The sequence below is a fragment of the Bufo gargarizans genome, chromosome 1, assembly GCF_014858855.1.
Source record: "Bufo gargarizans isolate SCDJY-AF-19 chromosome 1, ASM1485885v1, whole genome shotgun sequence".
NCBI classification, from domain to species: domain Eukaryota; kingdom Metazoa; phylum Chordata; class Amphibia; order Anura; family Bufonidae; genus Bufo; species Bufo gargarizans.
The window spans coordinates 571585749-571612687 of record NC_058080.1 but is presented as its reverse complement, the minus strand read 5'-3'; the positions used below and the strand labels follow the sequence as shown (position 1 = coordinate 571612687).

The 26939-nt window shown below is 43.1% G+C and overlaps 1 protein-coding gene across 1 annotated transcript in view; it reads left to right on the top strand.

Moving 5' to 3' along the window:
* Window positions 1-22412, top strand: part of DNAH10 (dynein axonemal heavy chain 10) — a 141824-nt gene extending 119412 nt beyond the window's left edge. The window contains exons 70-79 of the mRNA XM_044290221.1: window positions 75-275; window positions 538-747; window positions 1920-2015; window positions 5011-5182; window positions 6394-6525; window positions 10477-10688; window positions 10926-11093; window positions 11274-11454; window positions 14182-14327; window positions 22266-22412. Of these exons, the coding sequence (XP_044146156.1) occupies window positions 75-275; window positions 538-747; window positions 1920-2015; window positions 5011-5182; window positions 6394-6525; window positions 10477-10688; window positions 10926-11093; window positions 11274-11454; window positions 14182-14327; window positions 22266-22412 (1665 nt within the window). The remainder of the gene's footprint in view (window positions 1-74; window positions 276-537; window positions 748-1919; window positions 2016-5010; window positions 5183-6393; window positions 6526-10476; window positions 10689-10925; window positions 11094-11273; window positions 11455-14181; window positions 14328-22265) is intronic.
* Window positions 22413-26939: the final 4527 nt, after the last annotated feature.

Here is a 26939-nt window from a genome sequence, read left to right as displayed (position 1 = left end):
TGTGTCAGCACCAATCCAGTGCGCCACTTCTCTCTTTTTTATAAACTTTTCCCGTTATACTTTTGTTATGGTAGGTTGCGCTTCAGCTCTTGGAAACAGCAGTATCTCGTGGTCAGTGGCTTATGTTACAAAACTGCCACTTGTTGGTGAAGTGGCTAAAAGATTTGGAGAAAGCACTGGAGATGATAAGGAAGCCGCACCCAGACTTCCGTCTGTGGCTCACCACTGATCCCACCAAAGACTTCCCCATTGGAATACTTCAGAAATCCCTCAAGGTTTGTCCCCAGGAAATGAAAAGTAGATGGATTATTAAAATGAATAGACAAAGTGATCTGTATTCTAAAATATATACATTATCTATATAAGCAACCATAAAAAGTAGAACAGAAGACACATAAATAGATAGAGAGGAAGAACAAATTCCCAAATAATATAATGGATACGTTTTGTCAATAAATTGGAATAAATAAAACCAAAAAATGTAAGAAAAGGGGCTCCATTATTATTTAGATAAATATGTTCTCTGTTTCCTTACAGGTTGTTACAGAACCTCCCAATGGGCTGAAGCTGAATATGAGGTCCACATACTTCAAGATCTCACATGAAGCTCTTGATGCCTGCCAGCATCCAGCCTTTAAATCACTGGTCTATGTGCTGGCATTCTTCCATGCTGTGGTGCAGGAAAGGAGGAAATTTGGAAAGATTGGCTGGAATGTTTCTTATGATTTCAATGAGTCTGATTTCCAGGTATGATTACTATTACATTGGTAATGTCCTACTTTCAGCATGCAGAAGCTGGGAAAGAAGTATGACGAAGTCTTGCCGAAATCTGCCAGTCAACTGCTTTGCACATGTGCTAGATTTCTGCCAGACGCAGGATGAGCGGGCAGGCAGAGTTTTGGCTAGCTTCTGAAGTTGCAGATGAGGGGTCCTGAAGGAACAAGGGGTGGCACTGGGAACTTGTGTAGAGTCAGATCTGGGCTCTTCATAGAGGCAGGTTTGGGCTCCAGCAACCTTCAATCATACCCCGCTGGGCAGGCTAATTAGTATAACCCACAATCTTCATTTTCTGATGATCGGAAACTGCGACAGCCATAACATAGGTATAGTTATAATGAAGTTAAACTCACCGCACATGCATTGCCATTTGTTAGATATGCTTGAAAGAGCTGAGAGATTCCCTTTAAAGGGAACCTGTCATGTGGATATTTGATTATAATCTAACTAATTATATACAATCATTAACTACTAAAAAGTACCTTAGATCTATTCACTTACTGGTGTAAAAGATGGTTACCTCATAATATACACACAAAGATGCCGCATGCCGCATGCTAATGAGCTGATTTGAGTCCAGCGTGATGCCATTGAGTCCAGCGTATATTTAATTCAGAGCTATAGCCATTCCCCTGCCCACCTGCTGCTGGTTTATATGGAAACAAACTGTCATTCAGAAGCAGGTGGGCGGGGAGAGTCAGGAGCTCATAAATATTCATGACTCATCATTATCAGCTGGAGCATTTCAATACAAGATGTTGGCAGATTGACTGGGTCAATTAAAGAAAGTAACCCAGCATTTTACTAAGAGAATCAGTCACTTATTTATGTTGCCCTTAGTTAGGACACCATAAAACTGGTGACAGGTTCCCTTTAAGAAGAATACATTTGCAGAACTGAAATCTAGAAGACTCACCCTCCACCGTCACATTTTTATATGAACATCCAGTTGGATTTGTGTTATTTGTTTAGCATCATGGTTTATAAAGTATAACGTGTTTGTTTGATGCATATTTTTGATTTCCACATTTGTGAAACCAGAGTTAATCTTTTCATGGACAAAATGCCGCTGTTTGGCGCATGTAGCGTCTTGATTTTGTTGTCATTGACTGTAATAGGGCTGACTATTCTGTTTTGTTCAGGTCTGCATGGAAATATTAAACACGTATCTGACCAAAGCTTACACACAGCATGATACCAGAATACCCTGGGGCAGCCTGAAGTATCTTATTGGAGAGGTTTGTCTATTTTCTTATGCTCATTCATTTCTAATAACTAACTTAGACATAACTTTAAAAGGTTAACCCTGCAGCTTCCTGGAAATCCCATGGAATTAGACATCATGGAATTAGATGATAGAAGCATCCCCCAAATCAATAATGTTTGTAGAAATAGGTCTGCACTGCAAATATTCTGTAACTTTACTAGAGACACATACTGAAATAACTACACCGAGCATTGGAGGGTAGGGGGGAACAGGGAATCAGGCCTGAGAACTAGGGAAGGAAAATGGACACCTCCTAGTAAAACCCTAACCCAAATCCTAACTGACAACCAGTATGAACAGACCCCAAAGGTAGGTGAGTTCATACACAGAAATACCTAGAGTCCTATCAAGCCCTATAGGACCCTGGTACTAATGGCAGGGACGAGACTACCTGTTCCTCCAAAAGGAAGGACGAACAGGAGTCTCCTTCAGGCCTAATGCAAACAATAGAGAAATGCAACACACAGAACCCAAACAAAATACAAAAGGGAAAGGAAAGACTTAACTTCAAAGGAGCAATGAAAGCCCCAGGAACTCAGCCGAGATCCAACCACAATCTATCCAAAGAGAAGCTATAAACCGCACAGCATTGTGGGAGAAGGAACTATAAATAGAGAAGGTTAAATGACCCGAATAGCCACACCTGGGGAAAGAAGGCGTGGCAAGCACCAGAAACAACACAGACATCATTTGATCTAAACGGAAAACATGTCAGATCAAACCACGTGTTGCCAGTCTCACCGATCTCCCCCCACCTGTCGCGGGAACGTCCGTGACAATAACATTAAGGGAATTTAGAGCAGTGTGGTATAAAAATTGATAATTTTAATACCTTGAAATTCTTATATATGCCTAAGGTTTCTTTAACACTAGCGTTTGGCTTGTCCAGCAGGCTGCTCTCCTGCTGTATCTGTACTAACGCTTGCACGTGTGTGCTGCCGGAACCATGCTGCGTTTTTTGTCCGGCCCCCTCTTGGCATGTTTGCTGTTCTGCGGCGCATCCTCCACCCATCCCTATTATATTGAATGGGGCCGGGCCGGGCGTTCGGCAGCACACATGTGCAAGCATTAGTATGGATCCGGCAGGCTGTTCCCCTGCCGGAACAGCCTAACGCAAGTGTGAAAGAAGCCTAATAGTTTAAAGAGACAGATGCAAATTGTGTTTTTAAGGCAAATATGGAGCGCCCCACAGTCAGTCAGAAATTTCCATTAGACTCAGTGTACAGATCTATGACATGATTTAGAAGAAAGTGCAAGTTCCCATCTTAGTAATCAGTTTTCCTATAAAATAGCCCTATTGTCTTATGTCTATAAGTGCCCTAATATTAGCTGTATATATAGAAACTGTGCTTTCTTTGAAATTTTAACAGTGTTTGGAGGTGATGATATTCTGTGTATAGTAAAGGAACCTAACAGTCTAGCAGAACTTGTGACAAAGGATCACAATTTTATATTTTTTGAATTGCAATTAAAGAGAACCCCTCACCATGAAAATGCAGTGCACTCTGCAGGTAGCATGTTATAGAGCCGAGCAGACTGATTTATAGTTTTGTGGGGAAATATTCAGCATAACCTTTATTTCATTAAAGGGGTTCTCTGGACTTCCATGCTTTCTTCTAACCCATGGAAGAAAGACAGTTTAGTTAGTACTTACCCGTTGTCCTGCTGATGCCACCGTCCCCAGGGCTGTACATAGAAATCACTGGGCCCCATAGCAAGAATCTAAATTGGGCCCCTATAGCCCCTCCCACTACCCGTTCCTCACCAGTATATTCAGCAGTGTACTGATCTGTAAGCTGTGAGCTAGTACCCCACATATCAGTACACTGCTGTATATACTATATTTCTGTACACATTGCATCTATTTACCTCATATATCAGTACAATACTGTATATACTATATATCTCAATACATTGCATGTATTATACCTCATACTTTACATATCAGTACACTGCTGTATAATATATATATATAGTATATACAGCAGTGTACTGATGTGAGAAGTACAAGGTATAATAGATGCAGTGTGTACTGATGTGTGGTCAGTTATATATTATGGTTATTGTGTGAGGTGCATGAGGTATTGAGGTTGTAACTGTCACTATATATATGAGTGAGATATGAGTAAAAATAGGGAATGGGGTGCATATCAAGAGAAAGGAGGAGGACCTCCTCTTACCACTCTTTTCTAGTTTCAGTAGGGAGCTCAAAGTGCAGTTCTTCTCCATGATGTTGGGGGTAGAAGGACCAGTGATGGTGCTCTGTGCAGTTCCTTTACTAGATATATAGGACCTGTGACGATGAAGATGATGTCATCATAGGTCCTGGCAGATGCTCCTATCTAACCTGGGAACTACACCATTCTATGTGCAGTTCCTTTACTGCTGGCCTCTTTTCCCCACCAGCCCCATAGTAGCTGTATGGTCTGCCTTTATTGGAGGTATTCCACTGACCGTCTCCGTTGCAGTCACACAGGCTGTGGACTGTTCCACAGGTTAGACGAAAACATGGGTTTTTGAAATGCCCGGAGAACCCGTTAAATTAAATTTTAATTCTTCTTATTCTGTGCTTTGAAATCAAGGAAGTGGTCCTATCAGTGACTGGCGTCTATTTCTGTATGCTGTCAATCAAAGGTTACACTTCAGAGCCCAGAATGAGCTTTAATGAATGAAATCCAAGTTATACTGAATCTTTTCCCACTACATCAACTATATATCAATTTGCTCATCTCCTCCTGCTCTATAACACATTATATATGCAGACTAGACCACTGAAGTCAGTGATTAGCCACTGATGGCGCATGAGGTATACAGAGACTGGTGAGAACGACTGGATTGGCCTGGCTGAATTAAACAGGCATTTTATGTATATATTTAATTATGACAATTTAGACTGAAAGAAAGGGGGTAGGTGGAATTCCATCCCAGCTATGTGTTCAGTCACTAACACCGGTGTATTTCTTTAGGTCATGTATGGAGGAAGGGCCATTGACAGCTTTGACCGTCGGATTCTTACCATCTACATGAATGAATATTTGGGCGACTTTATATTTGACACATTCCAGCTGTTCCATTTCTATAAAAATGACGATGTTGATTATAAAATTCCAAGTGGAGACAAAAAAGATGACTTTGTTGGTAAGATCAGTGTTGTCCTCATAAACCGGATTAAAAAAGTGTTTGTCATAAATTCTAGGGCCAGGGATTTGGGGTGATCTTTAAAGAGGTATTCCGGTTTTGCAATTTCCAGCATCAATTGACAGAAAGCAACATGTTATCATCTTTTCCTGCACTCCATCACCGTCATGTGACATTTTTCACTGAGTTAGTTCCTTGTGCCGATGATATCGCGTAACATCTGAAGTGTGGCAAGGCTTGTAAGGCTCTCCTCTGTCAACACTTCATGTCCTTCCTCTGAAGGCGGTGTTCGGCTTATTTTCCTGGACCCTGCCCTGTAGACGTGATGTCAGCAATGATGCTGTGTCTTAGAACAGAGTTTTTTCAAAGGGTATTCTGGTTTTGTGATCAATTTGTGACTGGTGGAAGTCCAACCCTCCGCATCCCTGCCATTCAGCTGTTTGAAGAGGCTGTGGCGCTAGTGCGAAAACTGCATTCTCTTCAATGTAGTGGTCACGCCATCTACATTGTAGTGGTGGTGCTGGGTAATTACAATACATTCACTGGGGCAAACAGCTTTAATTACACTGCATCACAACCACAATGTAGACGGCGTGCAGGTAAACATTGAAGAGAATGCAGCTCTTGCAGCCCCCTTCAAACAGCTGATTGAAGGGGGTCCCGAGGGTCCGACCTCCACCAAACTAAAACTGATGAACTATCCTTAGGATAGGTCATCAGTTTCATGAAACCGAATACCCTTTTAAAGGAGGCTTGGCTCTGTGATGTTCTGGGTGGGAGGGGAAGGAGAGGCAGAGACCTGATGCTACAGACACTCCCTGTGTGTCTTATGCCATGATAAAAAAACAGGGGAGCGATCATAGATTGGAATTATGATGGAGGAGTCAACATCTGACTTATATAATGCAGTAAGGTTGAATGCTGGTGGATTTTTTTTTTTTTTTATGTAACTGGAAAACCCCTTTGATACTACCAACCTGGCTTATAGCTTTTAGTGTAGACTCTGGTTTATCTGAATTCATTCTCTTCCCTACTCTCATCAGTGCAAATTGCACTCACAACATGCTGTACCCCACATCCAGAGTTTGGAGAAAAACAGGCAATAGAGACATTACATTAGTACTTTGATTAACTATATCATATAAGAAATACAAAAAGCTTCTTTTATTAATCTTCATGCTACTTTATCATGTATTGACTTTGATCAACAGAGGAAATAGAATCGCTTCCACTTGCAAATACCCCTGAAGTGTTTGGCCTGCACCCAAATGCTGAAATTGGATACTACACACAGGCCGCTCGGGACATGTGGTCTCACCTCCTGGAATTGCAGCCACAAACAGGTATGAGAATATGAGTCACCAAGTTACTGTATAATTGTGTAGTCTGCTTCATGCTGTATATAATATTATTCTTAAAAACTGCTACAGTGGTCATTTGATTTGAAAAAAGGAAGTGTTCATGTCAGACACAAGACTAGTGAATTGATTCCTACCAAAAGCAGAATTACTAAAGCTGCTCCAAAAGTGCCTAAGTGGGCCTAGCTCAGAGGTAGGCAAACTTTTTGACTCGTGGGCCATAATGGATTCATATATTGGACCCGTGGGCCGGACCAAGAGTAGATGGATGGGGCGTTTGTGTGAATTAGTATAAATTACATTTAAATTTCGTAACATTAAAGGTTTAGTTTACCGTAATTCAAGGTAGAAAAGCATAAAAAGAGTTATTTTACAAAACTTTTATACAATGTATTTCTTTCATAACATAGTATGTATAACTCGCCTTCAATTTTAGTGGGAACAGTGTTGTTGGTCTCCCTTTTTTGCTTAGGCATCAAAGCCTGGAGTTAGCTTTGTTGTTGCAATTCGCAGAATAGATACTGTGCCAGTATATAGAGCCCCCATAGTGCCCCCCATAATGTGCCAGTATATAGGGCCCCATAGTGCTTCCCCTCTTCTCCATAGTGCCCCCATATTGTGCGAGTATATAGGGCCCCCATAGTGCTTCCCCTCTTCTCCATAGTGGCCCCAATAGTGCTTCCCCTCTTCTCCATAGTGCCCCCATATTGTGCGAGTATATAGGGCCCCAATAGTGCTTCCCCCTCTTCTCCATAGTGCCCCCCCCCATATTTTGGCAATATATAGGGCCCCCATAGTGGTTCCCCTCTTCTCCATAGTACTAGTCCATATTGTGTCAGTATATAGGGCCCCACCCCTCTTCTTGCCACAGTATACTATAAATAATAAAAACAATAGACACATATACTTACCTTATGCTGCTGTCAGTGATGCGATGCAGGCCTCTTCCGGCCTGTGTCCCGCTCTGTACGGCTCAGGCGGCGCGATGATGTCAGGCCTGTAGCCTATCAGAGGAACGGGCAAGGGAGACGCCTCTCCCCTGCTCCTCCGCACTATTCATCTGTATCGCTAATCTGAGGACGGCGATACAGATGAATATGGAGATGAGCACTTCCACAATGGAAGCGCTCATCTCCACTCCTGCTGCCTCCAGACAGCTGTGCGGGCCGGATAAAATGGTCCGCCTGGCCGTAGTTTGCCCATCACTGGCCTAGCTCCACTGTTAAAGTTGAACATGTGGCGCAGTTAATGATCATTGCAAGTGATGGAAAGGAGAGTAACATTAGGGAGTAGATGAGTAATGTAAGGACGTAAAATAAACTAGCATATAAGTCATATAAGATACACTAAAGCCAGTTAAAAGGGATTGTGCAACCAGGAAAACAGAATGCACTGAAACAGCAACAGAAATCCTGCTCAACGTAACAATCCCCCGCTGCCCCAGTCCCTTGCTGGACTCTGTTTCCTGCCCCTTCTTGACATGGACTTGTAACCACTACTGTCAATCATTGTGATTGGTTGCAGTGGTCACATGTCCATGTTGAGGGGGAGCAGGAAGTACAGAGACCACTGGGGGACCTGGTAACTGTTGGAACCAAAGTGGTCGGCATTAGTAAGGTATGACTTATCACTTTATCACATCCTAAGCTGTTTTCTGGAATCTTTGAGAAGTGTAGTTCCATTCTAAGTTTTGTTAAAAAGGTTTTCCAGGATTTTATTTTTACTGATGACCTATCCTCTGGATAGGTGGTGGTCCGACACCCGGCACCCCCACCGATCAGCTGTATGAGGAGACAGCGTGCGCAGTATGTCTATGGCAAAGCAGCAGCAACCGGAAGAGAGAAAGGAGACGGCATGTGAATATTGCATGCGCCATCTCCTCATACAGCTGATTGGTGGGGTTGTCGGCGGTCTGACCCCCACCGATCTGATATTGATTACATAATCTGAGGAAAGGTCATCAATATAGGAGAGCCTGGTGAACTCCTTTAACAGTTTTAAGTATAATGCTGCTTTGCTGTGTGTTTGCACAAATTGAAGAATTAATCTAACTTTATTGTTTATTTTGGTTCTAAAATTACTTACAAATAACAAATTTAGATAATTATGGACGACCACCTGAGTCAAACAGAAGAATTGTGTAATAAGTGGTCAAAATTAAAACTTAACATTTAATTGGAATAATTTGAAAATTGGTCCCAAGATATAGAGATACGTTAACATGAACAAGAAGCAACGCGGCGGGTTGCCAAACAGAAAAAACTGGTACCCAGAACCAAGTCATACACTAAAAAGAGATGCTCGGCGGCACCAGAATGATAACCGGTTGGTCCTACCACTCAGATGAAAGGCTTCTGGATCCACAATTGTCCGGCTGGTGTTGATAGATGTGCACACCGTTGCTATCGGCAATTGCGTAACACAGGGTGGTCTGTAGTGCTGGCTGGCCCTAGTAATGCCCTAGAGCCCTACACTGGCCTATGTGACTGGATAGCGGTGGCCCGCTACCAGTCACCTACAGGAACCTCACCCTGGAATTGGTGCGCCCTAGAAAGCCCTCGCTTACCTGATCCCTACATAAAATTACTTATAAAAGTAATAAATTACTTTGTGAGCCTCTTGAGTTTTGTGTCTGAGGGTCTGATCAAAGACATACCGCTCAGGACAGTGATTGGCGGCAGCCGTCATGTGCCATATACCTGCATGTCACTGCTGCAGTTATAAAAAGGGACTGGCGGCACAGACACCAATCTGGGGCATGTCCAAAATTTTAAATTATCTCAGACGAGGAATCACCCTAGCTGCATCTACACTTAGATCCCACTAGGGCGGCTTTACAGTTCTTGATAGCTTGGTTCACAAATGGTTTGTTTGACATTGCATTCCCTGATCCGCTGACAGTATACACACTTACTGGCCTAATTCCTCCCTACAACCAGGGCACTAAAAAAGCTTTTTAAAGGGAGGAATTATGTCAGTAGGTGTTTATACTGTAATTGTATATCAGCCAGAGTCCAGGAATGCAATTTCAAACATGGTTACATAATATGGTTGAAAGAAGACAAAAGTCCATCAAGTTCAACCAAGGGACAGGTGGGGATGTGAGTTTTAGGAAGGGCGAACCAGACATCACATTTGTGAACACCAGGCTAAAGTGTCTCCGGAACTGGTTTACGAAGAGATTTTATTTTCACAAAATAACTGAGGGGCGTCTATCTGGACTCTAACTGAAGCAGCTATTCGCAAGGATCCAGTCCTGGCTGCGACTGAGCAGTAACTAAAGAAGTGTCACCGTCAGCCACGCCCAAGCCACAATGCCTGCGCCATGGAACTAGACTTGAATGGGTCCGCGATCCGCAAGACACGGCAAAAGATAGGACATATCCTATCATTTGTGGTGCTGAGCCACAGACCCAAAAGCCCATGGAAGCGCTTCTGAGGGCTGTTTCTGTGGGCTTCCAATCCGTGGCTCCGCTCTGCTCTTGCGCATCGCGGACCCATTCAAGTCAACAGGTCCGCATGCACAGCACGGAGTGCACACAGCCAGTGCCCGTTTGTGGTCCGCAATATGGGCACGGAGCCCTTACATTCATGTGAATGAGCCCTAATGTGTGGGGGGGCCTCTAGACTCAATCATGCATTGAATATCTTGAGAAGAAGGGATCAGAGTAGGGCCATTACAGTGGGTGTGATGGTTCCGCAAACCCCACGTTACAAACTGACTGTTCAATAATTTAATTTGAAAACTGAGCAGACACGCATGTCTGAGTGTTTTTGGCCACATCTCTACAGCTGCTTTGTACTCTCATCCTTAGAAGATACCACCTCAGTGATAGGTGCTCTTTAACCTAACCACAGTCTGACACTAGCCTAACCCCTGGCCAACCTAATTAGCATGTTTATCAGATGTAACATTTTGCTTTAATATCTCTACAGGTGAATCAGGCACAGGTATAAGCCGGGATGAGTACATCGGGCAGGTGGCAAAGGATATTGAGAACAAGCTGACACAAATATTTGATCTGGACCAAATTAGGAAAAATTATGGGTTGGAAATATCACCGACCACAGTGGTGTTACTACAGGAACTAGAGAGGTTTAACAAGCTGATAATACAAATGTCCAAGTCTCTAGCTGAACTTCAGAGGGTGAGTATAATGATAAACTGAAGATTACACCTTTATAGCACTCACTGTATGAACCTGTGCACTGGACCATTACTACAATTTAGACATGTTTTTGGCTGTATTGACTGACAATGTTATCACAATCTCAGACCAACTCTTAATATGGTAATACACTCTACAAATCAGAATCCTGGAAATCAGGAATATCAAACTTTTTTTTGCATATGAAAGTTATTTTGTGTTCTTTTGTATCCAAAGGCTTTGGCTGGTGAAGTTGGCATGAGCAACGAGTTAGATGAAGTGGCTCGAGCACTATTTAATGGGCAGATTCCAAGCATATGGAGAAGACTGGCTCCTGATACCCTAAAGTCTTTGGGAAACTGGATGATTCATTTCAGGGCACGTTATAACCAGTACACATCATGGGTATGTTGAATTTTCTGAATATTATCTGTTCTGTTCATTCCAGCGGTATTTATATACTGTACGTACTTGCGGTGTCTGCATACTATCATTGCGGTTGTGTTAAGGGTACAATTACTGAAGGAGACCCGATCTTCTGTATACTAGCATCCATGATAACTGTAATTATCTGTCTTCCTGCAGGTGAATGAGGGCGAGCCAAATGTCATGTGGCTGTCCGGCTTACATATTCCCGAGTCCTATCTGACTGCTCTTGTTCAAGCCACTTGCAGAAAGAATGGATGGCCACTTGACCGATCTACATTGTATACTCAGGTTACAAAGTTCCGTACATCTGAAGAGGTCACTGAGAGACCTGGACAAGGTAAGAACTGCCAAAGAACCCATTTCCTGAACTGCCACTGAAAAATCGGACAATATCTGAAGGGGTTCAGGCCCCTTACACAGGAGATGGCACTGTGTACACATTTGGATATGTGAAGTGTTTTTTTTTTTTTTTTTTCGAATATATCTTTATTTCGATTACATACAATAAATACATCCGTAGAAAAAACATTACCCCAACAATACGTGAAAAAATTATTAACAGATGATAGTTACTGTTCATCTTTCATTTTTCTTCTTTCTTTCTTCCCATTCCCAACCACCTCCCATCACCCACCCCCCCATTTCCCCCCACGTAGAGAGAGAGAAAAAAAAAAACTAAAGTACCCAATTTTTCCAGACCTGGTCGAAATTTGATGACTTTTTGGTATAAATCTGCGTCCCACGTTCTTCTTTAATTAGATTGTCTATTGTTTTCCTCCACTGTCCCACCATCGGTGGATCTACCTTTATCCATTTCCTAAGTATAAGGATTCTAGCCTGAAATAATACTTTATTCAAAACCAATCGTATATTTTTATTTAATTTCAAATGTTCAGTTGCCCCTAAAATACAAATTACTGGGTCATTTGGCAATCGGACCTTCAGTAGCAAAAACACAGTTTCCATAATTTCTGTCCAATATCTATGAAGCTTGGGACACCTCCAAAAACAGTGTATCAAATCAGCTCTCTCCTCCCAACATTTTGAACATTTGTCTGTTGGTCTCACCCCCATTCTTTTTAACATCCATGGAGACCGATGCAGTCTGTGTATTATAAAGAATTGTGAGATCTTATGCGAACCCCTATCCGAAATTGTCGCATAATTTCTAAGGGCATCTCTCCATTTTTCCTCTGTAAAGGAATCTAGGTCTTTCTGCCATTTCTTCACGGCAAGCATTGTAATTGTTTTTCTTTTTTCCTCCATCAAGATCCTGTATCTCTTTGCAGTTATTCCACCTCCTTCCCCTGCTACAATAAACTTGTCCAACATATCTGATGTTTCCCTTCGATACCTATCCTCCTGTACCGCTATCCGCAATGCATTCCTAAGCTGGAAATATTTATACATGTCACTATGGGGGATCCCGAATTCCGACACCATTATATTAAAGTCCTTCAACTTATCTCCCTCGAAAATCTGTTCTAGATATTTCACTCCTTTTTTTTCCCAATCTATATAATCCCTTATTGTTTCCAATTCCTTTAAATTAAGATTTTTCCATATCGGTGTATTTTTCAAAAACCCTTTAATCTCCAATATCTTCTTAATTTCCCCCCATAACAAATTAAATATCCTATTACTAGTATTTTTTTTCCCAAAAAAACCTGACTCCAACACCTCTAAGTGGTTAAATTTTTCTTTCCATCCCCATCTATTTAATTCTTGTCTACCCATCTGACTATCTAAACTATCCTTTATATTCCCGTATTGTGTTATTAAATAGTAGAAAAATAGATTAGGAAGCGCTAGTCCTCCTTCTTTCACTGGGAGCTGAAGGACTTCCTTCTTTATCCGAGGGACCGCACCCTTCCACATAAAATCCCCCATTAGTCTATCAAATAGTTTAAAAGTATTTTGTGGTATTCTTACTGGGGCATTTTGCAATACATAAAGTATCTTTGGGAGGAAGACCATTTTTATTAAGTTTACTCTGCCCTGCATTGACAATGGTAATCTTTTCCATATGTGTATTTTAGTTCTTAATGTGAAGTGTTAATATGGGAATTGTGGTCTAGGAACATTTTAATAATTCTGATCCTGTGCTATAAGGAATTCAAATTTTCAGTCATTTTTTTGAATTTCTAACGGTTGCCTCCTGCATGAATCTTCCAACGCTAAAACTATTTAGTGGATGGATAGTTTTGCAATGCCCTGATTTTAAGTGTCTGTGACTACTTACCATTAGGGCTCATGCACACAAACCTATTTTTTGTCTGTGTCCGTTCCCTTTTCATTTTTTTTTTCGGCCATACGGAACAATTCGCTTCAATAGGAACACGAAAAAAGGAATTTGTGTGCATTCTGTGTCTGTTCCACAAAAAAAAAAAGAACATGTTCTATTGTTGTCCACATTATGGACAAGTATATGACTGTTCTGCTAGGGGCCAGCTGCTCTGTTCTGCCATATACGGAATGCACACGGCTAGTATCCGTGTTTTGCAGATTCACAATTTTCAGTCATGTGCATAAGGCCTGAAAATAATTTTCGGAGACTTTTTTTTACTGATGACCTATCCTCGCAGCACGCAGTCTTCTCTCTGCTCAGCAAGCACAGCACTGTACATTGTATAGCAGCTGTGCTTGATATTGCAGCTCAAGTCCATTCACTTCAATGGGGCTGAGCTGCATCTAAGTCATGTGACTGAAGAACGTGTCGTCACATAGCCTAGACTATGCTGAGAAAAGGCCGTGGCGCTACTGCGAGCACCGCTGCCTTCTCAAACAGCTGGTCGGCGGGGGTCCTGGGTGTTGGACCTCGAACAATCAAATACTGATGACCTATCCAGAGGATAGGCATCGGTAGAAAAGTCTTGGAAAACCCCTAACTTCAGTAAAGTGCAATGTACTGTTTTGTGTAAATATATTACAGCTGTAGTGAAATACTTATGACAAATCCACCGTGCATGTGGTCCTATGAACAGATTTGATAGGATTGTATTAGTATTGTGTATGGCGTAAATTCAGAAGTTATGACAGATCATATTTTTGTCCTTTTGCACAGGATGCTTTATTTCTGGCCTTTACCTGGAAGGAGCTGACTGGGACATTGAGAAATCCTCTCTAATTAAGAGTAAACCCAAAGTCCTTGTAGTGGAGTTGCCTGTATTAAAGGTCATCCCAATTGAAGCTCATCGTCTTAAACTACAAGTACGTAGCCGTATGGCAGCCTTGTTTATACAATCCATCTTAATGTTTTTTAATGAAGTGGTTAAACTTTGGAATGAGACCTTTTGCTATGATGATATTGTAACCCAACACACACATACTTAAGAATACAGGGTTGATGCTGCAGCCTCTTCCTACGCCATCATGTTCAACAGTCACATGGCCTAGGAGCAGTTCAATCCTATTCAAGTGAACCCCAGCCACTATACTACATGTGGTGCTGTGCTTGGTAAGCTGTGAAGGAAGGTGCGGCCCTCTGGTGAGCGTTGTGACCTCCTTCAGACAGCTGATCGCGGAGTGGCGGGAGGCCTCCACCAATCTGATATCAATGACCTATCCTGAGGATAGTGACGCTATAGAGCCATGTCCATGCTGCAAGGTCTGTAAATCCTCATTCACATTGTCATATAAATCAGAGTATAGCAAACTTTCTTCATTTAATACATTCATAATACAAGCAGATAAAATGCACAAGTGTGCACATTGGATTGCATGCACATAGATGTGGCTGCCTGAAAATGAACTGACGGAATGGAATGGACTCAGGTTTTAAACTTTTTTTTGATGCGATTTATATTGTTGCTACCTTTTGAAAAGGTAGGAATTAAGCTTATATGAAACAAATACACATATTGTTGGTTAAATGTGCAAAAGCAACATAACAAGTCCATGTGGAAGTCCAGACTGGATTTAGTTACCTGCGGAATGGCCATAACTATACTATATCCATTCTGGACTTCCACGTGGTATGATGCTTGGGCACATTTAGGCCTCTTTCACACAAGTGATACGAATTGTGTCAGGATCTGTTCAAGTCCAATCAGTTTGTTCTGTGTGTGTGTGTGTGTGTGTGTGTGTGTTTTTTCCGTCCGGATTGTATCCGGATTTCATGTGTTTTTCATATGTGTGAAGAAAAAGAATAACGATCTACATCTCCAAGCAACCATCAATGAAAAACGCATTGCATCCAGATACCTTACGTTTTTCACGCAAGCCCCGTTCACTTCTATGGCGCCAGAGTTGCCTGAAAAACTTACAGTATAGAACATTGTTCTGGTTCTGACAAAGCTGCCAGTTTGATTTGATGTACTGCTCCAAATTAATTAAGATACGTGCACGGAGAGATCAGACAGACAACTCACTACATGGAGTTAATCAGTATCTCTGGTTTATTTCTGAAAACAACATGGGTTTCATGAGAGGAGGGAGTGGGAGGGGGGTGAAAGATAAAGTATATATTTTCTATTGGCTATGAACTCTCTACTTTTCTGTAACCTTGACGGCCAGAGGAAATTCCTTCTCCCTCCCCCCTGGGTGAAACCGTTACTTCTTTCTTTGTAGCTGCTTGCTTGAGCTGAACAGAAACCACAAAGAAACACATGATAAAAACACAAAGTAAGATTCTAGTTTATAGGTGTTGGCTGAATGCCTGGCCACCATCTTAGCTCAACAAGCAAGTATCCATTTTGTATCAATAGTCCATAACAGTCCCCCCTTGGAGACTTGATTGTAGACTTTCCCTTCGCCTAGCGAATCCCCTGGGCATACCATTCGTATCCTCTTCACCCGCAGTGGCGACAACCTACCCCTTATAGGTAGGCTCCCGGTTGCTCGGACTTGTGGTAATACCCTGGGATTCATCTCACCCTATCTCAGCCAGGCATCATTGTGAGGAGGGGGAGCTGTGTTGAACGATGTTTCCTTCTGTCCTTCTTCATCATAGAGGAGCATAATAGGTCGTTCATCAGTTTTCTTCATTCTTTTTGAAAAGCGGGTCACACAAATAAGAACGAGCTTAATCACTACATATATCACCAATATTATTAGGGCTACCTGCAATATTACCTGGACAATTCCCATGAGCCAACCCCCAATACCTTTGAACCAGTTATTGGGGTTAAGGGAAGAGAAGGTATCAGACCACCATGTATCTTTATCAGCTTTATGTGCATCCAGCCATTTATCTCTTAAATCCGCCATTTTCTCTATACCCACCTTAACTTGCAAATTACCCTGCGGGTCTATGTAATGGCAACAAGAGGGTCCCACAACCTGGCACATACCTCCATCTTTAGCTGTAACATAATCTAGAACTAATGTGTGTTGGTTGGTGACAATGATTAACTGGTTTTGCACAATGTTTGAGGTATTCATAAGTCTCATCACTTCCCATATTTGGTCATCCAGGTAGTCTGTTGCTACTACCAGATGATCCCACATCTGCACTATCATGGGATATATGAAGATGGAACTAACAGTTTTGTTGGTAATGCTCATCTCTACTACATGTGGCTTGCCATTTGGTCTGGGTGTGTTATCTTTGGCCCTATGATACAAGGTGTGTTTAGGTACTGCATTTATGCCAATTTCAGAGTGTGGTACTATAAAGGTGGCAGGAGTAAGCTTGGCGATGGTGCACAGTCCTGTGACATTCTCAGATAACCATTTGTATGCTTTGTGTCCACAAACTAAGTATATATCTTCTGGAACTGCTACTGCTGTGCCATTGAATAATCGGGTAATTAGTTTGGCTAATTGTGTCCCTTTCACCAACTCATATCCTTTTGACTGACTTTCGGTGTCGTTAGCTAATATACCTGTCCGGAGATCCTGTACAGTACGGTGGTTACAGGGCAGATCCTTTCCGTTCTCAGCATCTACACCAATACACTGCACGTGGCTGTCTGTTTTTGAATCATTGCAACCTGAGTGTATGTGTGGACTAAATGTCATACCTTTGGTTTGTACTTGGAGACAATAACAGTGTGTCCAGCTAGGAAAACATGTGACATTAGCCCAGTGTCCCATTCATTACCCAGTGGCGTGAACACTGCAGATATGCTCACTGTCAAAGTCATGATCAGTATGTGAATCCTCATGGCTTATTGTTCCAGGGTCGTCGGGACAGCCTTTACTCTTTTACAATGTGAGGCGTGGATCCAGGTAAGCCTCCCTTCGAGTTTCACAGAGGTCGGGGTAGTCAGCAACACCTGGTACGGCCCCTCGTATCGTGGTTCGAGGGTGTTTCTGACGTGTTTCTTGACCACCACCCACTCTCCAGGTTTGAGAGTGTGTATTCCCTCTAGGGAGTCAGGATCTGGAATGGAAGAGAAAACTTGTGCACATATGTTAGACAATTGTTTACTATGGGCAATCACATATTTAGCAACAGATTCATAATGCATTTGCAGTGGGAAGTACTGTCCCATCCTAGGCCGTGTCCTAAACAAAATTTGGTGTGGAGGCCTAGGGGTGTGTCTAACTGAAAATAGTGCTATTGGCAGGCATTGTACCCAACTGAGCCCTGTCTCCCCAGTCATTTTCAGCATCTTGGACTTCAGTACCTCGTTCAGTCGTTTGACTTTGTCGCTGCTTTGGGGTCTGTAGGGTGTGTGATAGGCTAAGTGTGACCCTACCATCTTCCAGACTTCTTGGGTTAATCTAGCAGTGAATGCTGGGCCCTGATCACTCTCAATGACCTCAGGTACTCCGAACCTACAGACAAGCTCCTGCATCAGTTTTTTTGCAGTAGTGGTTGCTGTCTGGTTTCGGACAGGGTAGGCTTCTGGCCACCCAGAGAACAAGTCTATCACTACTAGCACATATTGAAACCCTTGGCACATTGGCATCTGGATGTGGTCAATTTGAATCCGTTGGAACGGGTACTGGGCTTTGGGGAGACATTTGGTTGGTGTAGGCTCAGGTCTTCCCGGGTTGCACTGCGCACAGATGAGGCAAGACTGAGTATGCCTCACCAGGACAGGGGTTATCCCTGGGGCCATTGTCTATTAGTTCTTTCATGATGGTCTTAGATTGGTGGGTGGGCCCATGAGCTATTGAAGCTATCAGAGGATAGAGAGCTTTGGGCAGAGATGCTCTCCTTCCTTGGGTCCACAGTCCAGATTCTTTCTCTTCTTGGGCTGACTCTTTTAGCCAATCCAATTTTTCTTGTGGCGTGGCCTGTTTCTGTATTTGTTTCAGGAGGTCCTATGTGATTTCTTCTTGTTCCAGGTCTTCCTGTGTTATCATAATCTGGTCTGACTGAACTCTTTCCTCTTTCACTGCTGCTTCCTTCGCAGCTTGGTCAGCTAGGGCCTTTCCTCTGGCTTCAGAGGTGTCAGCTCGAGTGTGCCTGTAGATCAATAAAATCTTCAGATTCTCCAGTATACTCCCCCCTTGGAAGAGGAAGGAGTGCAGCAGGATTGAGGATGCGGCACCTCTGAATGGTGACATTATCTGGCAGAAGCAAACTACACGGAAGCCGGAGGTGGCGCTGTGCAGCGAGGTGTTCAGGTTGAGTCTGCTGGAGGATGGCAGAAACGTCATGGAGAGCCAGAATAGTGAGGGGATGACCTAGCACAACGTCAGATGTGACGTTTAGAAGAGAGCTGGCAGCATGGATAGCTCTGACACAGGAAGGGGCTTCTCTGGCTACTGGGTCCAGTCTCTTTGTATGGTAGGACTTTGGGGTCCTTCAGGGTCACAGTGACTGGTGGGACATTGAGGTATCCAATATCCTGGGGTCCTCTGGCCCAGAGAGTATTGGGGATGAGGTGCAAAATGGTTTGCAGCGAATCCCCTTGCTCATATAAATCAGTGCAGAATTTTATTGTCAGACATCCGGCATCTGTGGGTGTCACATAATTTGAGTAAAAACCACAAAGACCAAGAAGCAAGACAGTTTCTTATCAGAAAGAGGAGCTTAAACTAACACAGCAGAAACCAACATTTCTGTGAAAAGAAAAAAGGTGGGGGTCAACTGATCCCCCGCAGCTGTCCTGCAGTGTGGTGAAATGATCTGCTTGGAATGATCTGCAAATTTAGCTTTTGTCCATTTCTGTAGTTGTTCTATAAAGAATTCTCCAGACTCATGATCCCGGGGGCCAAAGTTAGCACCTTTAAGTTCAGGGATGTGGATTTGATCCATCATCAGTGTGGAGTATTCACCTGTCTTGTTTTCCACTATACTTTGCAGGTCCGACCATGTGCACCCATAGGTTTGATGCACTTGGGACAGCTTCCTGAAAAAGGGCATGGGATGGGTCTCAGGGTCAGGCAGTAAATTCACTATGGTGAATAACTGTTGTGGGGTGAAAGACACATATTTTGGTGGTCCCTGTGGCCGGTTAAGTGCTAGGGCTTCTTTCAGTGTCTCAAGGTTTCCCTGCTCAATTTTCTGTAAGTTCTTTTGTAACTCTGTAATCTGACCCTGCAGTATTTGATCTTGTGAACGTCGTGATGGGCGCACGGTCATGGGTACAGTCCACTGTGGTGCCAGGGGTAAAGTTGGCGGATCACCGTAGTCTGTCGGGGTACCCCGCGAAGGAGTTTGCATATTACCCGGTGCATTTTGTATGCCCATTGTGGATTCTGCAGCACCGTCTGCATCCCCCTGTTCTGCTTCATCAGGTTGCCCCCCTACCATTATAGGAGTAAGGGTGGCAGGTGAGTGGGGTAGCATGAATGTACCGTCCGGGTTTATCATCGGGTACAGCATAGAGATCACCGGGACACTAGGGGTGACATAGGAGTGACGGGGGGGGGTCCGGACCGAATGATATTAAAGGTCCGTTCATGGGCGTTGCCTGGGGTCAAGATGGCGCTGTAGCTAACACGGGAAGTGATGGGACGTGCCGGGGAGTAGTTACCAAGGTGTGGTTTTGTGGGTGGGGAACCCCACAGGGAAGGCACGTATCACGGGAGCAGGGATTCTGTTGACCACATGTTTTGCAGGTCCACCCACCTGCTTTCTTCCCGGCGCCATTATAGGGTGGTGGCTAGTCATGTATCAATGCAACACCAGGCTTACAGAAATATCTGTCTTTTCTCATCAAAATTTAGTTCCCCCCCCCGGTCTGTTCAAATTCTTTACTACAGTCCAACCACACACGGACCATGTCTGTCAATTAATCATCTTCTAACTTCCCTCTCTTCTCGTTTAACAACACTTGCCAGGTAGCACTACATAGGATGCCTCCTTTACAGACACTTTTAACTCTTCTCCAACTTACTTAATCCTTTTATGAGGATGCCTCCTTTACAGACACCTTTAACTCTTCTCCAACTTACTTAATCCTTTTATGAAACGTTTGCCTCTCCTGTCCGCCACGTACTGTTCAGGTGAACAGTAACCCTTCGGGACACTTTCCTCATTTCCCATTATCTCTCGTACCTACTGAAGCCGCCTAAAGACCTCTGCATAGAGTAATCACTGGACGTGAAGACCTTTGAGTTCCGGTCAGCACACTCTGGGCTACCGCGAACCGCTCTCCACCCATCTGTGATCGTCCCCTTTATGGAGATTTGAGTCAGACACCGGGCTGAACTCCGATACAGGAACACAGGAGAACTCCGTGTCTCAGTCAATGATACTTGTCAACAGGGTCTTCACAACTTATAGGCACAACACAGTACATCAAGACTTTAAGAAAACATATGGGGTTCTTACTTTCATGCCCTCGAGGACGTCCCAGACTGCTTCCGCACCCCTCCCTCAGACGAACACCAAGAGGCTACACCAGGGGACACTTTATAGGCAAGGTGACTCAATTTTCCTACCTCATATCACGGGTTGCGATCCCGGTGTCCGTTAGTGCGCCTCTCCTCGTCTGGTCTCTGGGGGTACGGGAACAGAGGGTCCAATCCTCGAGCCCCACGATTGGGCGCCAAAATTGTTCTGGTTCTGACAAAGCTGCCAGTTTGATTTGATGTACTGCTCCAAATTAATTAAGATACGTGCACGGAGAGATCAGACAGACAACTCACTACATGGAGTTAATCAGTATCTCTGGTTTATTTCTGAAAACAACATGGGTTTCATGAGAGGAGGGAGTGGGAGGGGGGTGAAAGATAAAGTATATATTTTCTATTGGCTATGAACTCTCTACTTTTCTGTAACCTTGACGGCCAGAGGAAATTCCTTCTCCCTCCCCCCTGGGTGAAACCGTTACTTCTTTCTTTGTAGCTGCTTGCTTGAGCTGAACAGAAACCACAAAGAAACACATGATAAAAACACAAAGTAAGATTCTAGTTTATAGGTGTTGGCTGAATGCCTGGCCACCATCTTAGCTCAACAAGCAAGTATCCATTTTGTATCAATAGTCCATAACAACATAACACAATTTTTCCTAAATATAAAGATCATGTTTGAAATACGACGCTCATGTACACAGAACCCTTTGAAATGAATGGGTCAGAATTCAGTCTGGATGCTATGCGTTCACTACACGCACCACATTTGGACGGCAAACTCGCTGGTGTGAAATAGGCCTTTATGTGCTTGTATTATGAATATATTAAATGAAGAAAGTTCGCAATACTCCTTGTTCCTTATATGACTATCCTGGGGATAGGCCATCAATATCAAACTCCCAGAAAACCTCTTTAAAGTAAATCCCCGGTGAATACCAAAGCTTACCACTGTATTCATTCCTTCAGCCTCCTGAATGAATAATCTTTGCAAGTGCCAAGCTTGTAGGCACAGCCAGATGAGGGGCTGGTACGCCACCAGAGGAGAACATCCTTATTACTGCAGATAACGTCATGGCTGCATAGATTCTGGGTTCCTTCTTTCCGTTCTCTTCACTAGTGAAAATATGGAGGTGCTATGAGCAGTAGTGGTCCAAGAAAGTATTGCCACGTGTTTGCCCTGGTAAAAGTGAAATCGGTCATGTCTAGTGTTGAGCAAACTTGTGTTTTCAAGTTCGACATACAAGGTTCGGGTTATCTAAGAATTCCGTTATGGACCATAACTTATGGTCCGTGGTAGCGGAATCCATGACCGAATTCTTAGATAACCCGAACCTGAACCTTGTACGCCGAACTTGAAAACACAAGATCGCTCATCCCTAGTCATGTTGCTTCTATTCTTTGTACTGTGCGGAGTAAAATGTTGTAACTGATTTGTATTTTGTGTTTCAGAACACGTTTAGGACCCCCGTATACACTACGTCAATGAGGAGGAATGCTATGGGAGTTGGGCTGGTCTTTGAGGCGGATCTCTTTACCACAAAACACATCTCGCACTGGGTGCTGCAAGGCGTCTGCCTTACACTCAACTCTGACTAAATGTTTTTTTTAAGAGATAATATATTTTTCTTGTTTAATGTGTAAACATTTCTATAAATACAAATCTGAACACTTTAATAAATGGTGTTTTGTGTTTATTACTGTATTACGTCTGAGAAATGATGTTCAGTGGTAAGGATCGATACTGAATTCCACTTGTATTTCAATATTTAGGAGCATGGGACTCCCTCTCCATCCCATTCAGAATTAAATGGATTCTGGGAAAATACTGAACAGTGCGATATACACTGATCACCATAAAATTAAAACCACTGACATGTTTGGTGTAGAAGATTGATCATCTTAAAAGAAAATGGATGAGTGTAAGGCTGGGACTACACGGTGACATATAAGTAACTTTCCATGACCAAAAACATTTGTGCGTCTTGTCTGCAACTTGCTATCGCATGACTACTTTACAGCAAATGCAGCCAAACTGAAGAAAAGTCTCACGAAACTTGGTCTATGAGGGGAAAGTCGTATGCTGCTTGTAACAAAAAGTTTTTTGTTTTTTTTGTGCACCACAATCTCAGCATGTTGCATTGCAACTCCATAGAGACAGACAAACATTACATGCAATGTGACGTTAGGATCTTCTGATGAGTAGATAACTGGGTCACAATATCTTCAAAACAGCAGGTTCTGTGACGTGTTCCTGGTATGCAGTAGTTAGTATCTACCAAAAAGTGGTCCAAGGAAGTATAACCAGTGCCAATCTTGGGTATCCAAGTTAGGCCTCATGCACACGGCCGTGGCAATATTGCGGCCCGCAAAATGGGTCCACAATCCGTAGCTGCGGTGCGGAACGGAGGCACGGAAGCACTACGGATTTCTATTTGTTTGCGGTGAATGGGTCTCGATCCATCCCGGCCGCCGGACAGGTACATTGCCCGTGCACTGGGGACCGCATGTTGCGGTCCACAATGCACACAACGGCCGTGTGAGGCCTTATATAGGTGCATGAGGCCTTATATTGGTGCACATGGAAGTCAAAGGCCCAACGGTGAATCCACTGGTGGGCCAGTTTAATCGTGGGTTCAGCATAAAGTATCAATAGATTGAATGGTGTTCTAACCCATAGGAACCAGCTTTATTTTACATTTGACATTTTCAGAGTACAGTTTAACATGCATTGCTGTTTGTTGTCGCTCAAATATACACAGAAATATATCAGTGTACTGTATGTGATATGTAATAACTGTAGATTAGGTCATGCTAAAGAGCTGAAGGCCTTTCGGTGTGGCACTGTAATAAGCTGCCATGTTTCCAAAAAGTACATTTGTTGAACACCTTTGCTATATTTGCTCTGATAAGGCTACTTTCACACTTGAGTTGTTGTTTTCTGGTATTGAGATCTGGCAGAAGATCTCAATACCGGAAAAAAAAAAATATTCGGTTTAGTCCTCCTGCATTCTGAATGGAAAGAGATCCGTTCACGATGCATCAGGATCTTCCATTCCATTAGCATTATGTTTTGTGACCGGACACAAAACTGCTGCAAGCTGTGGTTTTGTGTTCGGTCATAAAAATGGAAAAAAACTGATCTGGCACTGAAAACAATGTAAGTCAATGGTAACAGATCATTTTTTTTTCCGTTTTGATTTCACACAACCTCATCCTAAGGCCGAATGCACGTGGCCGTGAGCGGTCCATGGTATCCCGGCCTGGCATCCTGCTGAGAGCAGGAGCACACGGCGTCATTGGTTGCTATGACGCCGTGCGCTTCGTACGAGTGTATTACTGTAGTGCAGCGGCAGCATGAAGCGCACAGCGTCATAGCAACCAATAAAGCCGTGCGCTCCTGCTCTCAGCAGGATGCCAGGCTGGGATACCATGGACCGCTCACGGGCGTGGAACACGGCCGTGTGCATTCGGCCTAACGAAAAAGATGCATCCTGATGTGCAAAATCAAAACGGATCCGTTTAATTCCAATATTGAGATCCTCTGCCGGATCTTAACAACACAAGTGTGAAAGTAGCCTAAGTTCTTACACTGTGAAATGGAAACATCTGAGAACAAAGCAGCTCATCTAGAGTATCGAAATTACAATTATTAAACATTTTTTTCCAGGCTCCTAATAATAATTATCTAGCCTCTTAATCGGTTATCAATAACAGATTGGTTGTGGTCCAACACCCGAAACACCGACCAATTAGCTGTTCCCAGCAGCCGCCGGACGGAACCAGAGGCAAAGTTCCTGTACAAGTGATTCCTGACCCCCCCCCCTCCTTAGACTGGCTGCAGAAAATACTCTAGTCTAACTCCAACATTATAAAGATTTCTATGTATGCAGAAGATGGGGAGATACTTTTACTTATATAGACATTTCCAATCTTCTTGCATGGAGCTCCTCTTACCCATCTGCATGACAGTCCCACAGAAGTGAATGAAGCAGTGCCAACATACGGACTACTGCTCCGTTCAGAGAGGAATTGGGTCATAATCCCTTTAAATTGCTAGAAAATAACATTAGTCAATAGCTTTTATAGCTAATTTTCTTAGCCAAATTGAGAAGAAATTGAGCAGAAAAGGTGACTTTCAAAGACCAACTTCATCACAGCAGCTTTCCATTGTGCAGAACCAATTGTATTTAGTAGTTTATAACTTGGTTCATTTAACTGTATGGCTAACATTACTAACAACTTTCAGAGGGTATTCTTTGCATGGAGTAATTTTACAGAGCAGCTCCTGGTAAGACTACATTGCAGACCACTGAGATAAGGCTCCATTCAAGTGATGTAAAGGTGCATCTCAATAAATTAGAATATCATTGAATAGATTATACATTTTGATTACACAGAGTGATCTATTTTAAGCATATTTCTTTTAATGTTGATGATTATGGCTTACAGCTAATGAAAACCCAAAAGTTAATATCTCAGAAATGTAGAATATTATACAAGACCGATTATCCCATTCCTGACACCCACCGTACATGTACAGGTCTTTAAAAATGGCACCTGCTACTGAGCAGAGCGAGCGCCATAACTAAGGAGTGCCTGCTATTTCACACAGCTAACCGCGGCTGCAGTAATGCCAATCGTGGACATTTAACCCCTCAAATGTGACCATGGCATCTGAGAGGATGAAAACCTGAAAGCGTGTGCTTCTCGGGCAGGAACTACTCCCCCGGGCAGAAGGCACTCCTTGTAAGTAATGAGCCAGAGCCTGTGCTAGGCTTCTAGGCTCATTACTTGTATATTAGAATTCAGGTCAGCAGGTGGCGGCCCGGACTTGTAATATACTGATGTATGTATAGGGTAATGGAGAAAATGTCATTACTCTATACAAATTGCAATCTACGAGTCCACTTGTGGACATATAAAAAGTTTTAAAAAGAAGTAAGTATGAAAAAGCTATGGGGTCAGAATATGGCAATGAAAAAAAAATATTTCAGTATTAAAACGTAAGAAAAGCTATACAAGTGTGTATCGCCATAATCGTACTGACCTGGAAAATAAAGAGGACAAGTCAGTTTTACGGCATAGTGAACGCCATAAAAACAAAACCCATGAAACCGTGGTGGAATCCAGTTTTTTTTTTTTCCAATTCCACCCCATTTGGATTTTTTTTCCAGCTTCCCACCACATTCTATGCTATATTGAATGAAGCCAAAAAGCAAGTCCGCTTACAGCTATGTGAACGGGAAAAATTTAAGTTAAGACTCCGGGAAGGCAGGAAGCGAAAAACAAAATGGAAAATTGCTGCGACTTGAAAGGGTTAAAAATTACAGAAGTGTTGGCCTACTGGAAAGCATGTACAGTATATGAAGTGAATACTTGATCGGGGCTCCTTTTGCATGAATTACCTGCATCAGTACGACGTGGCATTGATGTAATCAGCCTGTGCCACTGCTGAGGTGTTAGGGAAGCTCAGGTTGCTTTGATGGCGGCCTTCAGCTACTCTGCATTGTTGGATCTGGTGTCCCATCTTCCTCTTGACAATACCTCATAGATTCTCTATGGGGTTTAGGTCAGGCAAGTTTGCTGGCCAGTCAAGAGCAGTGATACTGTGGTTATTAAACCAGATATTGGTACTTTTGGCAGTGTGGGCAGGTGCCAAGTCCTGCTGGAAAATGAAATCAGCATCTCCATAACGCTTGCCAGCAGAAGGAAGCATAAAGTGCTCTAAAATTTCGTGGTAGGCAGCTGTGCTCACTTTGGACTTGAAAACAGGACTTTGGACCACAGAGCAACAGTTCAGTCTTTTTCCTCCTTAGCCAAGGTAAGACGCTTTTGAGACTGTCCCTGGGTCATGAGTGGCTTGACACAAGGAATGCAACAGTTGTAGCCCATCTTCTGGATAGGTCTGTGTGTGGTGGCTCTTGAAGCACTGACTCCAGCCGCAGTCTCCCCCAATTTCCCCCAAATTCTTGAATGCACCTTTTTCTACCACTCTTTTCCTTCCACTCAACTTTCCAATAATATGCTTGGTTACAGTACTCTATAGACAGCCAGCCTCTTTAGCAATGACCTTTTGTGGATTACCCTCCTTGTGGAGGGTGTCAATGACTGTCTTCTGGACAA